Source organism: Benincasa hispida, chromosome 11, assembly GCF_009727055.1.
Source record: "Benincasa hispida cultivar B227 chromosome 11, ASM972705v1, whole genome shotgun sequence".
Taxonomy (NCBI): domain Eukaryota; kingdom Viridiplantae; phylum Streptophyta; class Magnoliopsida; order Cucurbitales; family Cucurbitaceae; genus Benincasa; species Benincasa hispida.
Genome location: NC_052359.1, coordinates 9884046 through 9901924, shown reverse-complemented (window position 1 = coordinate 9901924; position 17879 = coordinate 9884046). Strand labels below are relative to the sequence as shown.

The 17879-nt window shown below is 37.2% G+C and overlaps 1 protein-coding gene across 1 annotated transcript; it reads right to left on the bottom strand.

Moving 5' to 3' along the window:
- Nucleotides 1-1578: 1578 nt before the first annotated feature.
- LOC120090545 (uncharacterized protein K02A2.6-like) lies at nt 1579-2031 on the bottom strand. The gene has a single exon (XM_039048271.1). The coding sequence runs from the start codon at nt 2029-2031 to the stop codon at nt 1579-1581; it is 453 nt and encodes a 150-aa protein (XP_038904199.1).
- Between the last annotated feature and the right edge of the window lie 15848 nt (nt 2032-17879).

Genomic DNA, 17879 nt, shown 5'->3' with positions numbered 1-17879 from the left:
TTTGGCTTGCTCCCACGGGTGTCATGCGAACATCCAACTACGAGCAGGTTTCTTTCACGACTTAACTCTTATCAGGTTGAGATTTTCCCTTCCGCTGACATTGGAGTTTGTATGAATTTTTTTTATCATAAACGTATTTTTCTAATGATAACCGCATCGGCTTGATCGCATCTGCTCAGACCTTCCCCACCCTCAAATTTAGAGATGTGCAAGGTCCTCATTGCATTGTTTTGGACAAAATAGACAAACACTTAGTCAAAATTTTGAAAAGAAGGTTTGAGCAGAGTCTTGAAAGATAAAAGGTAAAACAGTACTATTGCTACGAATTATCTAAGTGTTAGTCAGAAAGTACAAAGTTTGAGAAATGTTGTTAAGTGTATGCATATTACTCATCATGGCAGTGCAATTAATAACGCAAAATAAAAGATAAAGAACATCAATAATTGACAAATGATGATAAATAAGAGGCTAACACATACGGAAAGAATAGCTACTCAGTTGTATTAAAAATTAACCAAGTATACAAAGAATTACAAATATCATAATACAAAATTTGAGCATGTACAAAGAATCAAGGAATAGCTTCTATACATAAAAATAATGAGTGAAATTATCCTTTGTATTTTACTCGGATTGGTGGAAAGTTAAAGATTAACGCAATGCATCTGTTACCGCAAATGGATATTTGTAGAGGACGGGCAACAACGCATGCATTAGACGCTAACACACCCTCCACAACTAACGCATTTCTAGAGGACGGCGCACGGTTTATTTCTACTACACTACCTTGACATAGTGCGTTTTCGCTACGGACGGGCGCAGAATACATATGCTTGCAACACACCCCCTCAGTGCAATGCATTTGTGTAAGATGGACACAAAGTGTATCTCTTGTTAGTGCAAGATGTACCCATCATAGCAATGCACACCAATTTTTATTTTTCTTTTTAATTCATCAAACACGCAAGTTGATAAGACTTTGCAATGTTCATCGTTTTATTCAGTCATTCACAGAAATTTTAAAGAACAGCGCTACTACTGGCGTAAAAGTAAAGAAATTAAACATAACTTGGAAATACACAATTGAATTAAATTGAAAGTACACAATAAAACAGTAAAGGCTAATTCTAATAAACAGCAAATAACGCAATTTAGAAATCAGTAAATGAAAGCTGTAAAGAAAGCAATTAAACATAGATATAGGGATGCTGATTGAAAGAAGTTTTTCAAAGTTACCAACAATAGCATCCCCACAAGCGGTCAATCCTGCTTGCCTAAGTCGATGGTCTCCATGTGTTGTTCCACATTGCCCCCGTAGTAGGGCTTAATTCGTTGACCATTGACTTTACATGCGTTACTCCCATCTTCAGTTGTTAGCTTCACTCACCTACCAATGGGGAAAGATAGTCTTGATGCAGAATGGCCCAGACTAGCGGGATTTCAACTTCCTTGGAAACAATCGCAAATGCACGTTAAATAGAAGTACTTGTTGACCCTCAAAGAATGTTCGGTTTCGTATGCGGTCATCATGCCACTTTTTGGTTCTCTCCTTATAGAGCTTGGCATTTTCGTAGGCGTTCATCGCCACTCGACTAGCTCATTCAACTGCAACTTCCGGACTTTCCCAACGTTTGCCAAATCAAAGTTAAGCTTTTTGCTTGCCCACATGGCCCTGTGTTTCAACTCGACAGGCAAATGACAAGATTTTCTGAAGACCAGAGCATATGGGGACATGCCAATTGGAGTTTTAAAGGCAGTTCTATATGCCCACAGTGCTTTATCAAGCTTGGGTGACCAATCCTTCCTGAAGATACTGGCTACCTTTTCCAAGATAGTTTTTATCTCTCTGTTAGAAATTTCTGCCTGCCCATTTGTTTGTGGGTGATAGGCGGTTGCAACTCTATGGCTGACATTAAACTTGGTCAACAGGTTGGTGATGATGCAGTTGATGAAATGTGAGCCTTCATCGCTGATTAAGGCACGGGGCGTTCCATATCGGGTAAAGATATTTTTCTTGAGAAATTTCGCCATCGTGGCTGCATCGTTCTTAGCGCATGCAATGGCCTCAACCCACTTCGATACATAGTCAACCGCGACCATAATGTATTGATGACCTTCTGAAGGCGGAAATGGGCCCATAAAATCGATTCCCCATACATCAAATAATTCAATTTCCAAGATTGAAGTCAAAGGAATTTCGTTTCTTCTGGACATGTTCCCCATTCTCTAGCATCTATCGCACTGCACAACGTGAGCATGGGCATCCTTAAATAGTGTTGGCCAAAAATAGCCACTCTATAGGACTTTTGCGGCAGTTCGCTGCCCCCCAAAATGTCCTCCATAAGGAGACTCATGACAAAGCTCCATAATGTGTTTGGCCTCATGCTCAAGAAGGCATCGACACAAAATATGATCAAGTCCAAGTCGATACAAGAATGGGTCATCCCAAAAATAAAATTTGACTTCATGTCTCAGCTTTTTCTTCTACTGCTATGAGTAGTCTTTTCGTACTTGGCCGCAAACTATGAAGTTTACAATGTCCGCATACCATGGAACATTAACACATACCGACATCAGTAGCTCATCAGGGAATCTTTCTTCAATGTCTTTTTCTTTCTTCTAAACCTCACAATTTTCTAACCTTGATAGATGATCTGCGACTTGGTTCTTAGTGCCCTTCCGATCCTTAATCTCTAGGTCAAATTCTTGTAGGAGTAGCACCCACCTTATCAGTCTTGGTTTCACATCCTTCTTCGCCATAAGGTATTTGATCGCAGAATGATCAGTATATACCACAACATTTTTTCGAATTAAATACTGTCGAAATTTCTCCAGCGTAAAGACCACGACGAGCATTTCTTTTTCCATGGTTGTATAATTTTCCTACGCATCATTCAACATTTTGCTGGCATAATAGATAGGATGCAAAATCTTATCTTTGCGTTGACTCAAGACTGCGCCCACTGCATAACAACTTGCATCACACATCAACGCAAACGGCTGCGTCCGATCCGGCACAATCAGAATAGGTGTGGTGATGACATAAAATTGGATTTCCTTTTATCTTTATCTTTATGCATATAGACAATGATGAATATGAATGAAACAAGCTCATTGCCATAAACTTGTAAGGATATGGGATGAATATTGTCTATCTGATGCGTTGATGAATGAATGAATGCTCTAATTGCACTTAAGCTCATTTATGATAAAGGTAATTTTATAGGATACGACGTCTAAGTATATACGTTGTTAATGGTATGTTCGTAGTATGCGATGTAATAGTGTGTGTGACAAGTTTCCTTGCACTGAAACCAAGTATAATTCCAATGCAAGTTTCTCAAAATGATCCGAGATCGAACACGGGGATTGTTTTCATTAATGCGAGACTTATGTGATACATGCAACTGGTTTTTAACAATGAATAAAGAATGTGGGTTTATACAGAAATATAAATTGCAATGAAAGTAAAAATCCGTTGATAAAATAAAATCCGAAGCTACTATGATACATGATACAAGATACATGATACATGATACTGAGGTCAAGAACTGACTGTGAAGTTGTACAAAGAATCGATGTATGCGATGGCAAGTCTTTTGAATTGAAGTAGAAAGAGAAAGAGTAAAGAGTAAAAACATCGCAAGTTTGTTAATCATGTTAGGGACGCAACTAAGGTTCTGCTTTCCTTTGGCGTACACCTCTCGGTGATCGGCCACGTTCCCATATCTCTATGGTGAAATAGAGATGAATGTGATGAACGCAAGGTTGTTTCCATCTCTGGAAATACTTCTTGCTTTAGTTAACGCATTATTCCAACCTTCTCTCGATAGGCGGAATAACATCTTCACTTCTGCTCTCACGGGTGAAGATGCCATTGAGCATGCTTTAGCTAAACTTAATTTATTTCCTTGACAAAAATTAACTCACTCACTTAATTCTTGCTATTTACCCAGAGAATTAAGAACACATCATGGAGAAAATGGATTACGGATGTATGGAAAGAGACAGAGATATGACAACAGTGACGATCTTAACATTAATTCTAAAATTAAATGTTTGATACATGTTGTGAATGAAATATTAGAGAAGATGAATACAGAAGATGAAATAGAGATTAAAAACAAATACGGAAAGAGTGTTAACATCTTGACACAGATCTCGATCAGAGATTGTGCTTGCCAGCATGTGGATGTGGTGGAGAGGAAAGCTTCCTTCTCAGGCTTGCTTTCCCGGTAGAATTGACCTTCGCACAGAGCTTCACCTATGGGAATTGGAAGGATTCTCTGCTCGGAGACTCACCTTTTGGCCTTGTCTCGTGGTTCTCTCGGATCTACTTTGGACAGTCGCTTCAGACTAGCCTCTCTCTCAGAATCAGTAAATGCACGTCTCTATGTATACATGTATATTTTTCAGTGAATTTGAAGAAGCTATTTATAGGCGAGGCTTGGCTCTTTACATTTTGTGGTCCCCACTATATAGTTATGGTAGTTCTGAAATGGCAGAATGAGAAATTTCTTCTGTTACACAATCAACCCGTCAGAAATGCACAACTGAAAGTTGTACACTTGTCAGAATCTTCCGCAAATGCGTTGCTCTTCACATCTTCAATCTATCGTCGCATGCGGTGTTTTTTTTTATTACCGCATGCGGTTGAAATTGTGTTGATCATTAAAGCTCTTGATCGATTGTCGCATGCACCGTCATTATGTTGATCATCTCTTCGTTCTTGATTGATGGGCGCAATGTGACGTAGATGCGTTGTTTATTTTATCTTCCAGCCATGAACGCATGCGGTGACTGATTTCCTGCAAAACAGAAACTGAAACATTCTATACTACCATCGCAATAGTGTTAGTGGGTGTATTGATGACATTTCATAATTTTCGTATTTCTTAGCCAATTTGTATACTATCGACGCAATTTTCCTTTCTTTTTACCGCAATATCTAAATAAAACGGTATAAATAATTTGTATTTCTATAAGTTATCACAACACGTCATTAAGAGTGGCCAAGATATAGGCTCGGGCCTTCTCATTTGCCCGTGTCCATCGCACGTACGCCTCCTGAATATTTCTAGTGACATTAGGAGCTGGAATAGGAGGACAGATTTCTATAAGGGCAAACATGAGAACCTCGATGATTAGTATCATCGTGATCATATGTTTACAAGTAGAAAAGTTGACGCCAGTAAGTTTGTCGGCGCTAAGCAAAGCTATAGTGGTTGTAGCCATTTTAATACTTGTTGCTAAAAAATGAACAAACTTTTATAAGATTTTGGTAAACTACATTTTAACCAATTAATTTTAGCAAAATAGTTTCCAAGTACCCTAAGTATATAAGACTTCTATTTTGCAATGATGCCCCAGCGAGGTAGGACAAACGTCACCAGTGGGGTGATCAGATGCCCCTTCACTGGGATGAGACAATCTCAACCATTAGGCAAAAATAGCTCTTGGAACTGAGCCTAACAGCCACCACTTATTTGGTCCAAAACTGTTAACCCTTAACAATTCCGTGTAAGTGTGACCCTTCTCTTTCGGCACCAGAATCCCGCCCTAATGAGCCTACCGTAGGGAAGAAATAAATAAGGACAAGAGACTAAGTAACCTTATCCTCTTACAGGAGATCAAATAAAGAAACGCGCAAAACTACCATCCTATAGGGGGATACTCCCAAGGTGCCTCGAGGTGATGCATAGAAACTTTATTCAAACCAATAAGGGAGACCGTGGGATATGCTGTCGTACTTTCCGCTCCCACTTACTTTGAACATTCTCTCCATCCACCTTGATATTGACCTACCCAAACACCATCCTTTAGGGGGGAACTCCCAGGGTGCCACGAGACCGGGGGTAGATCTTACCGTATGGACTATAAGGGAGAAAAATGAAAGGTGTAAATGAAGCATCATATGCCCCAAGTACCTCCCACTGAATGTTCTACCTAGGGGTTCATTAACCTAGACTATCCGGCTATTGATTTTAGTCTAACACATCTTTTAAGTCTGCTCATAAATAATTTTTGTCTATGAAATAAACAAGTTCAAGTAGTCACATTTAAACACTTTAATGGACTGTCCGTAACTTGCATGTATGCATCAAATCTATCTAATTCATCTTTCCAGGTAGGTTTCCAGGTAGGGGTGTTACGTTTCCGTCAACTTAAATATCCCAGCCTAGACAGAACCCACCTTAGACAAAAGGTCCCTTATAGATAGATTTGCTACACTTTAAACTTTGTTACAAAAATACCTACGAGTAGAAGCGGATCTTTCCAATTCATTGTGACAGAATTTTCACATATACATTTAAACATACAGATATGCATTGATAACACAAAATTACTGGCATGCTTTAAAAGATAAAATATAAGAGACTGAGAGAACATACCAGTTGAAGACTTTTCTTCACAAAACTCCCTCTCTCCGTGAACGAACTCCTCTCGCTCTTACTAGTCCAACAAGTAATCGCCCAGCAACACCTCAGTTGCCTACACGAAGAGCTTCGCACGAACAACAGGCAACGGGGACGACACCACCACTCAGAGCCCTCAGTATTCTCGGAGTGAGAATCCAAATGGTGAGCTTTGATGTAATTGGTAGAAGGGAGGGGGAAAGGCTATTGTGTACTACGATCCAGTAAGTGGGAGAATGACAAGACTATCATATAGTCGGGTGCTTGATCGTTTAGTGTGGGGTACACGATCGTGTAATAAAAGCTAAGCGATCGTCTATACGATCATTTAGTGACGCTCAAGCGATAAAAGATCGTCTACGAAAAGGTAAGCGATCGTTTACGAAGCGCGGGTGTGCGGTCATTTAGTGAGCACATGCTATCGTATAGGCTCTCAAACACTAAGCAATAGAAGGATTTTCACACCCTGAGCGATTATGCGTCTCACGTGCAAAACGAAAACAATTTTCATTTATTCTTCAGTTACTAGATCTGAATTGAACTTCCCATTAACGCATGAATTCGGAGAAAATTGTGGCCAATTATCTCATAACCGTCCAATTAATTAAAAAATAAATATAATCATATTATATTCACAACCTATAGTTTGATATCATATATCAACTATAGTGTTTTCTCCATTACTTGATATAAATCATATTTATATCTAATTTCCTCCAAAATAATGTATCTCATACATTTAGTCAATCATATCATATATAATTAACCAGTTCAATTATATCATATATAATCAAACTCCCTCTTATCAATTTGAACATTTCAAACTGACCCAAAAATTGATTCTCAACTTGTATCCAAGCTACCAAGGAGACCTTATGAACCTATAGCTCGAAGCTCCAACAGTACATGAATAGCTGACTAAACTCTTTAGCCACGAGATCCACCATTCGTTAACTGCTAGGCATTCCACTAAAGACCGACTGCTGAACTCTTCTTACCATAGATATATTTTTGTGTCTATCGGATATAACCAATCATGAGTATGATAACCCTTCACAGATACTCGTAAGTACAGCTGGGTCAATTTACCATTTTCCCCCCATAGTTACATCTCACTCCTTAAGTACCACTGATCCTTCTAATGAACAATACAATATAGTCCAACTATCTCTAAACATCTCTCAGGCCATGAGAAGGTGTGTGGCGCCACATCGTTCAAGCCCTGGAATCAGCCCTTAAGGGAGCTATCTATCTACTTACCCCTACTTCGGGGAAGAAGTGAATTCCATCTTGTGTAGTTGAGTTCCTAGCTCCCAAATTAGACGAATCCCCAAAGTGGTAGGTTTGAGTCGGCGGCCTGGCTACTCACACCCATGCAAATTAAAGAACCATCCTCAATAGCTAGAGTTTCCAACTCACTCAGGAGGTCGTGTTACCTATGGTTATCCTAGTGAAGTGAAGTCTCTTTCATGAACGGTGTTATATAATGAGACGTTAACACTTCGTGGTCAGGTCTTATACAAACTCTTTGTATAGGACGCCGCCGCTCGCATGTTCCCTACACGAATGATCAAGATCAGACCATCTATGAAAAGTCACAACGCTTTTAACTATTCCACAAAATGAGCCGCATCCATAGCGTTACCAGGATATGGTTTCCTTCCTATATCCATATACTATAGACCATTTTGGTAATCATTTAAGACATGATCCACTTGTATGTCACCACATACGTGCTTAAGTTACATAAAGACAACCAGAGATTTTAGTTTATTGGTTTGTGTTAAAGCAAATAAAACATCCAAATGAGAAAAATCAAGAAGTGGATTAAATATCATATATTATACAACACAAGTGTTCTTACAAACTGTTTACAAACTATAGGACACGAGACTTTAGGGCATCAACCCGAACACTATATGGATATGAAGTAAATCTAGAAATTGATCAACCGAAACAAACACATCCAGAATAACCAACCACGATCACATGTAGCAACCTAAAAATTCAGGCAACTCTATCCACACCTCATCTAACTGGATTTGTGAGTATGGTTTCCTTGTATCAATATATGAACATAAAAGCCAAATATTATAATGGATTCTATTTTTCTTTATGCTATTTGAAATGTTGAAATAATGATAATATACAAAATCTGAGATGACACTACAGGCCAACAACTATATTTAAAACTCATTTCCCCATGTGGATTTACTCCATTGGCTGACAATGCTAAACGAAGATTCCTAGGTTCAGAACCGAAGTCTGGTCATTTAGAGTCTATTAACTTCCAAGCCGGAGAATTTGTTGGATGTTGTAACTTACCATCTACAATTCTTTCATTAACGTGCCAAGTCAACTTTTTAGCACAAATAATACTTCTAAAAAGCCTTTTGAATCGTGAAATTAGTGGTACCATATAACTTTTGAAGGTATTTTTTCCCCACATTTTGTATCCTTCCCATTTTTCCACCTTGATTCACCACGTTTAGAACATTCAATTGCATCTGCATATTCTTTTCCATACAAACAACAATTATTAGGGCATGCATAGATCTTCTACTATTCCATTCCTAGTGCACCTAAAGTTTTCTTTTATTCATACATTGAATTTGGGAGCTCATTGCTAGTGGACAAAATTTCCTTTAAGGTTCTGAGTAGTTCTGAAAAACTAGTATCACTCTATCCATGTCTAACTTTTAAATTATACAATTTGACTAATGTAGACAACTTAACGTATTTTTTGCACCCTCGTATAATGGTTTTTCAGCATCATTAAGCAACTTCTCAAATCCATTCGGATCGCTTGAGTATTCCTCGTGAGCAACTTCAACCATTTCTTTCAAACTTCCAATATCAGTCTCTTCATGCATATGGGTGCTAAACTTAGAAGATTCTCCACAAAATGATGAGTTAGGAAGTTTTTCCCCATGCCAAAACCAAATTTTATAACTTTCATCAATTCCATTGACATATAAATGATCTCTAATATCCTTGTTACTATGCTTTTCACAGTTCCCACAGTTCAAACAAGGACAACAAATATAGGAGCTATTTGTGCTAGAATATCCAAATTTTATGAAGTTTTCCACACCCAATTCATTATCTTTGGATAATCTACTTTTGTACATCTATGATTTATCCATGATTGTAAATCTAGTAAGAAAATATGATAAGCAATGATCAACTTCATGAAACAAGTTGTCGAATACAAACAAGTTCCCAATACATACAACTTGTCATTTCTAGCTCTACAACATTCCAACACCAAGAAAGTAAGACAAATTAGATAACCTCAAGGCAAATCAGAGAACAAAGACAAACACATCTAAAAAAATTGAACCCAAGGTGTAATTGAACCTAAAAAAATTGAACCCAAGGTGTGCACGTGCTCTAATGTGCTAAACGTATATTAATTCCAATAATTAAAAATTGAACCCAAGTTTCGTAAAGCATTACTTAGTTCATAAAGCCCTAACAAATTAGACACGTTGACATATCTAACTTTGGAAAACATTTAATTAAAGAAAAGTTGCAAGTTCTTGCAAGTTCTCTAAAATTAAATCCCTAACTTTGGCAAAGTGGTAATCCTAACTTTGGCAAGTTCTCTAAAATTCCATCTCATTCAAGAACAATATGAAACAAGAGTTTATTATGAGATTCAAGAATATACATGAGAGGTTAAACCCTAACTTTGAAAGTTTTAAGACTCAAACCAAAAAAATCAAGCCCTAACTTTGAAAGTTCATGCCTCAAATAAAGAAAATCTAGCCCTAATTTTGAAACTTCATGCCACAAACTAAGAAAATCAAGAATTAAACCTAATCTAAACAAGATTAAGCCTAATCTAAACAAGAAAATCAAGATTAAGCCTAATCAAACCAAGAAAATCAAGACTTAAACCCAATCTATAGAAAGTTCATCCCTCAAATCTACTTACCTCAATGAAGAATCTATCCAAGATTGATGGAATAACAAAGATGCATCAAAAGAAAGTGAAAAACCAAGAAGATTTCGAGTGTATTGAGCAAAAAATCAAAGGGACTGCAAATCGACTGTTGGAATTTCTTTTAAATCTGTCTAATAGCGTCGTGACACTACTAAAAGAGCGTTGCAACGCTGTTCAAGATGCGCACAATTTTTTCATCAAAACCCGTAGTGTTGCAATGTTGTGTGTGTGAAGCGCGGGCGTTTTTCATTTTTCCGTCAAAATATATAGCGTTGCAATGCTATCCTATATGACAATTCTTGACGCTTTTAAAACGTCAAGAATCCATTGATTGAACTTGACATTTTAAAAACGTCAAGTACTGTATTATTTAAAAAAAATGACCCCCGCTTTTTAAAATCAATTCTTGACTTATTTTTTTCTTTAAAATCACCTATTTCTTGACATTTTTTTCAATAGCCAAACAAGAACAAGCCTATCTTTAGTTGCTCTTCTAGTAGTCAGTTCGTATGTTTGATAGTACCAGATTCGTTTGCCTAGGTTTGTTTTTCTTTTCCTTTATCAATTTTTGCATTGAGGGCTATCAGACCTATGTGTTTTGATTCAACTAAATTTCAAATTTTAGTGTCAAACAAATCCAATTCAATTCTTATAAGCAGTGACAAAGATTCAGTGCCAGCTTTTGAAGTATTGTCTAGAGTTTATCTTCAAGTTTGAACCAGGTTTGAGCTTCCACAAAGCTTAACTTCCTAAGTTAGAGAAATTTCTGTATTATTTGATTTTTTTTTTTTAATTTTAAAAGGAAGCAACTAAGCAATTGTATTCTTTTCTTGCTTAAGTAATCGCACTTGTGCTTTCTTTTTCCAGAGTAACCAATTTGACAAAGAATTTCAAATTGTATTGAATTTCAACATACCAGGATCATTTTTGTATCTTCCTTTGTAATCTAGTTTCATCCATTTTTAAAAATCTATTTCGGATAGTTACAAATCATAGCTTCTAATGTTTCTAGGTAATTATTTTACACTTGAATTGAAAAAAGTGTTGCCAACATGAATACAAATTAATAATATTGGTCCCTTCTTCTCTACCTAAAAGTTGTTATGAACTCATTTCTACTGTCAATACTTTGTAATATTCATTATTGTTTCTTTTTATACTTTTCTTGTTTAAGGCAAGCTAGCCTTGTTATTTTGTAAATTTTTTAGGCCAAGAGATATTGTAGAACAATATGTTTGGATGTTGTGTAGACTAAATGTTACTTAAATCAATTGGTCAATGAGTGATTTAACAAATTTTTGAACTTTTAACAACAATGCTTGAATAGTTTGATGAAGTGGAAGGTTCAATTTTTATTGTAGCCCATAAAGGTCTTTTTTCTTTCGCCTTTTTCTTAGAAAAAATATTTTTCTTTTATGATTTAAGCCAAATATGATATCTTGTGTGATTAATTAGTGAACCACCTATTTGGTTTAAACAAGATGGACACATTGATTTGTTATTAAATATATTAAGAATATGAATTCTTCTTATAACTAAAGCATTTCTACCATCTTTTTCTCCACTTTGATTGGTTTTAGTTTCTAACTCTTGACTGGTTTAAGGTTTGAATTTTGTATACTTTATACATTTGCACTTTCAATCACCGCAGTTTTTTGGCTTCACTCACTTATGCTTTCATAAGGTTAGTATCTCTGGATCAAGGCTTGTTTGCTCCTCTAATGGTTGAATTTCTAGTTTCTTAGGATTGTTGCTAGTTACTCTGCCGATTGGGTTTGAGCTTTCTTTCGATATGAAACTTTAGTTCCTCTTTTGTCGAGAATCTATGACATAGACCTTATTTTTGCATTCTAGTTATAATTTTGTAAGGTTTTATATTTTCACATCTTTTTCTGCATTTTCTCTCTTTAGCTTCCTATGATTGGTGCTTGAATGTTGATTGTGACTCTTTGTTTCTACCTTTTGTTTTCAAGAAATGTGAGTTTTGTTTCTTTTGTTTCAAGAATTAAGTTTAGGTCAACTTAAAAAATAAACTTTTTTTTTAGAATTTCTTTTCTAATGTGATCCCCAGTAACTTTGTTTCTACTATTTTTGGGTATTTTCAAAATTGCATCATCGATTGATATTGTCGCCTATTGGAAGACTGGTTCTTGGTCAACTTTGAAATGCAAATTTTTTGTAATTGATTCATAAATATTTGAACGTATTATCAAGTTAAGAACTTATATTGTAATATTGTAATATTGTTACACTGAAACACAAGATTAATAAAATTATACATAGATTTTTGTATGGTAAATTAGGTGTTCTCTTAATTTCTCTTGTGGATTGACTTTCTAATTTGGAACATTTGAATTTTATTGTGAGAGTTTTGAACCTAACTTAAATGGCCAAACAGAATAAAACGAAAGTAGTAAAGAAAAACGAAATTTGACATTGATATGCTTAAACTGCTCGTGATGAGATGGATTCTTCGCAAGATGAATAGCACTCTGGCTATCACAACGGACGATAGGAATGAACTCCTATGATAACTACTCACCAACTATCCTTTTCAACCACACTGCTTCTTTCCCAGCTTCAACTACTGAAATATACTCTGACTCAGTAGTAGACAACTGAATGTAGAGCAACCTTCCAACTGACCACATTACCAAACAAACGAAAAATGTGACCTGATAGAGACTTCTTTTGTCAAGGTCTGCAATGTAATCTGCATCTATGAAGCCTTCCAACAGTACTAATTTATCACAATCCTTGCTAAAACACAATGATACACTAACACTACCTTTCAAATATCGAAGCACCCATTTAACTGCATTCCAATGCTCCTTCCTAGGATTTGACATAAACCTACTTATCATATTCATAGCATATCCCAAGACAGGCATAGTACAAATCATCAAATACATAATACTTTCAACAGCATATAATAGGAAATATTAGACATCTCTAACCTTTCTTGTTCAGTAACAGAATACTGAGACGAAGAAAGCCTAAAATGAGATGCTAAGGGTGTCGAAACTGCCTTATAACCAGACATATTATACTTCTCAAGCAGTTTATGCACATAACTCTCCTGCGAAATGGTTAACAAACCTTTCTCTCTATCTCTTTTCACATCCATGCCTAAGATCCTTTTCAGTTCACTTAAATCTTTGATCTCAAATTCACTACTTAACTGTTTCTTGAGATCACAGATTTTAGAATAATCCTTATACACCAGGATCATATCATCTACATACAAAAGTAGATAAATATATGTACCTTTCTGAGATAGTTTCCAGTACACGCAGGTATCATATGAGCTCCTGTGAAAATCCTGCTTCAGAATGAAGGTGTCAAACTTGATATACCACTGTCTCGGCGATTACTTCAGTCCGTAGATGGACTTGTGAAGATGACAAACCATGTCTTCCTTTTCTTTCACCTCATAGCCCTTAGGTTGAGCCATGTAGATCACTTCCTCCAATTCTCCATGAAGGAAAGCTGTGGTGACGTCCATCTGTTCAACAAACATATCAAACTGAACAGCAATAGATAAAATTAATCGAATGGACGAATGCCTCACTACCAGAGAGAAAATCTCATGAAAGTCAACTCCCTCTTTTTGAGTGTAGCCCTTGGCTACCGGTCTAACCTTATACCTAGGCTTGTTGTCACCTCTTGTACTTGGCTTGATTTTATAAATCCACTTTTACTGATTGAGTTTCTAATTTAGGAGGCCTTGGAACCAATGACCATGTCTGATTCTTCTGCAATGAGAATAACTCTGCTTCCATAGCATCCTTCCATTGTTCCTTCAACTCAGATACTATTGCCTCCTCAAAAGTAAGAGGCTCTGCTTCAATACTATCAACTGCACAAGTAAGAGCATAAGCAACTAAATCAGCAAAACCATACCTCGTAGGAGCCTACCTCACCCGCTGAGGCCTGTCACGTGTAAGTTGATAGTTCTATAGGTCATTGCTACTTGAACTTTCTTCACTGAAAGCTCCCTCATCAATCAAAGTCCTCTACAGTTGAGGCTGTCTACCAATAGAACTAGATGACTGATCATTGGATTCGTCTGAACTAACTAATGGTCGTGCTTTAGAATCAATCCTAACCTCTGCCTCAACTTGATCAACTGTCTGCTGTTTCTACTGCTCTTTGACACGAAATGGCATCTCTGTTTCATTAAAGGTCACATCTCTGCTGATAATAAATTTCTTTCTACCCTCTTCCAAGCATCAAAGTTTATATCCTTTAACACCCTGAGGATAGCCAATAAACATACATTTTAGTGCCCTCTTATTTAGCTTCCCTTCCTTAACATGAGCATAAGCTAAACATCCAAACACTCTGAGATTATCTAAACTTGGAGCTTTTTCTATCCATATCTCTTGAGGAGTCTTAGGCCAAAAGCAGAAGGCAGACTCCTATTAGTGAGATAACAGGCTGTTTGGGCAGCTTCCTCCCAAAACTTCAAGGGTAATGAAGCATTTGTCAAGAGACATCTTATATGCTCCATAATTGTTCTGTTGAACCTTTCAGCTAAACCATTCTACTGTGGAGTGTACGTAACAGTGAAATGCCTTGTAATTCTCTCATATTTGCAAAATTTATCAAATTTGTGATTCACAAATTCTAAACTGTTGTCTGTCCTCAAATACTTTACCTTCCTACATATTTGGTTCTCAACCTGCTTTTTTCATTCATGAAATTTTCCAAATGCTTCATCCTTCTGTTTCAGTGGATACATTCACACCTTCCTTGAAAAATCATCAATGATCGATATGAAGTATCTCGAACCTCCCATAGAAGGTACGTTTGTAGGACCCCACAAATCTTAATGAACATAATCCAAAATTCCTTTGGTAGAATGCTTCCCTTTTCCAAACTTCACTCTGGTAGACTTTCTTATTATGCAATGTTCACAAAATGGTCAATGTCTTTAACTCCTCCAAGCAAACCTTGTTGTGAAAGAGCTTGAAGACCACTTCCACTCACATGAGCTAATCTGTTATGTCATAACATAGACTTATTTGTTTCTTTCCCAGATGCAATAGCAACACTACCTGAAACTGCAGTATCCTCCAACAAATAAAGGCCATTCTTTAAGATCCCCTTCAGCTTAACCAAAGAACCATTGATAACCTTCAAAACTCCATTCTCAGATTTATAAGAATAACCTGCTCTATCTAAATTGCCCAGAGAAATTAGATTTCGTTTGAGTTCTGGAACATACCTTACATTAGTAAGAATTATGATCATTCCCTCATGTGTTGCAATTTGAACTGACCCAATTCCTTTTACATCACAAGCAGCATTATCACCAAGCAAAACTAATCCCCATCATTTTCCTAAAAGTCAATCAAAGAAATCTCGATTAGGAGCCATGTGAAACGTGCACCCTGAATCCATGATCCAAGCATCCTGAATATCCTGCTGAACACCATCAAGACCTCTGCTGAATCATACCCATCAGTAACATTTGCTGCACTAGATTCCCCTACATGCTTGGTACTTGATGCTTCCTTGCTCTTATTCAAAGGGAAATTTTTCTTCAAGTGTTCTTCTTTATGACATAGGAAACGCTTTTTGGCTTTCCCCTTTGATTTTGACCTGGATCTTGACTCTTTTCCTTTTCTGTTCTTTTTCTCACTTCTGCCTCTAGCCATGAGTAACTCTCCATCCTTGCGTTCCTTTTTAATCTCGAGGTTTCTCATTCTCATGGCATCCAACACTATATCCATGGACAATGAATCTCGTCCATATTTAATAGCTACCTTAACTTCTCGATACGATTCAGGCAATGAATTCAGAAGAATAACTGCTTGATTTTTATCCGACATCTTCTCACTAATGTGATTGAGATCAACTATAATCTTCTAGAATTCATCCAAATTCTTTTCTAAGCCTTTACTAGAGTCCATCTTATATCTAAAGAATTTCTCTTTTAGATATAATTTATTTGGCAAGGACTTAGTCAAATTTTCTAATTTCTTCCATAACTCCGCTTTAGTAGTGGCCTCATCTACTAACCTAAGCACTCCATCTGACAGATACAAAATTATCATCGAATAGGTTATCTCATCTATATCCCTTTTTTCAGCTTCTATAATTGTTGGCGGAAGGTCATTTTTGTCTAAGATTTTGGCTACTTTTTTTGTACTAAAATAGCTCTAATCTTTTTCCTCCATAACCCGAAATCACCTTTCCCATCAAATTTAACAACTTCGAACCGTGTAAACATCGAAGCCATCTGTCAAATTAGTCTCAACAAAAAATTCTCCTGAACAAAGAATATGCCAACACATTACCACACACCCTCCTTGGATCGAATGGAGATCTGATACCACTTATGAGAGTTTTGAACCTAAGTTAGATGGCCAAACAAAACGCAAACAATCAGCAAAATAAAACGAAAGCAGTAAAGAATGAACACCAAGATATATAGTGGTTCGACTAGTTTGGTCTACATCCACTTTGAGAACCAGCTTGAATTAATTTTGTTACGAGCAATGAGGAATTTAAAATTACAGATAATCAACAATAATCACCAATCTGTAATTTTGATACCCACTGATACCGAGAGATCCGCACAAGACGTCGTCTCTGAAATCGAGAATAACCAGCTGGATAAACAGCCCAAATCAAGTGCACTAACCCGCCTTTGACTAGCGAACCACACGCAGACCCGCGCGTCTCTCTCTGTCGCTAACAACCGCCGAACCCATCAGAACCAAGACACCTGCCTACAAATGAAAACCATGCGCACCGATAGACCCATGGTCAGATGAAACCAGCGCCGGACGAAGACAACGCTCACTGCCCGGTGAACCACGTGCCGAATGATAACCAATCGTTGCCTTGCTTCCATGCTACCGGAGAAAACCCACACAGCCGAACACCACTCGCGGGTGTTTCTCCTTCGAAAACTGTGGCTGCCTCTCCCTTTTTCCGTTTTTCTGATCAAACGGTTGCAGCTCTACTTTTCTTCTCAAGGTCACGATTTTTCAGCCCTACGAGAAAGATGGGTTTAATTACAAAAATGTCATTTGCCCATAATTACCAGAATGCCATTGGGTCTTTAATTTCACCAAAATCGTTGGTTGTCAGCGATAAAGAGAGACGCGCGGGTCTGATATTAGGAATACAACCAAAGTCTCACATTGGTTAGATAAGAGAAGGATCATGGGTATATAAGTGAGGATGACTATCTCCATTGGTATGAGGCCTTTTTGGGTGAAACAAAAAACAAAATCATGAGGGTTTATGCCCAAAGTGGACAATATCATACCATTGAGGAGATAGTTTGAGACTCGTTCTCCTCTCAAGTGGTATAAGAGCCATGCTCGAAAGAATCCTCGGTGTCGAACAAAGATGTATAGTGGAACCTTGGAAGTAGTCATGGTGTGATCCGTGGTTAGACTCTATTGGATAGGTGGTATGCTCGGGTAAAAAGGAGTTAACCTAGATATGAGTTAGACGGATGGATGACTATTTGAGGGGAGGCTCGATGGTCCTTT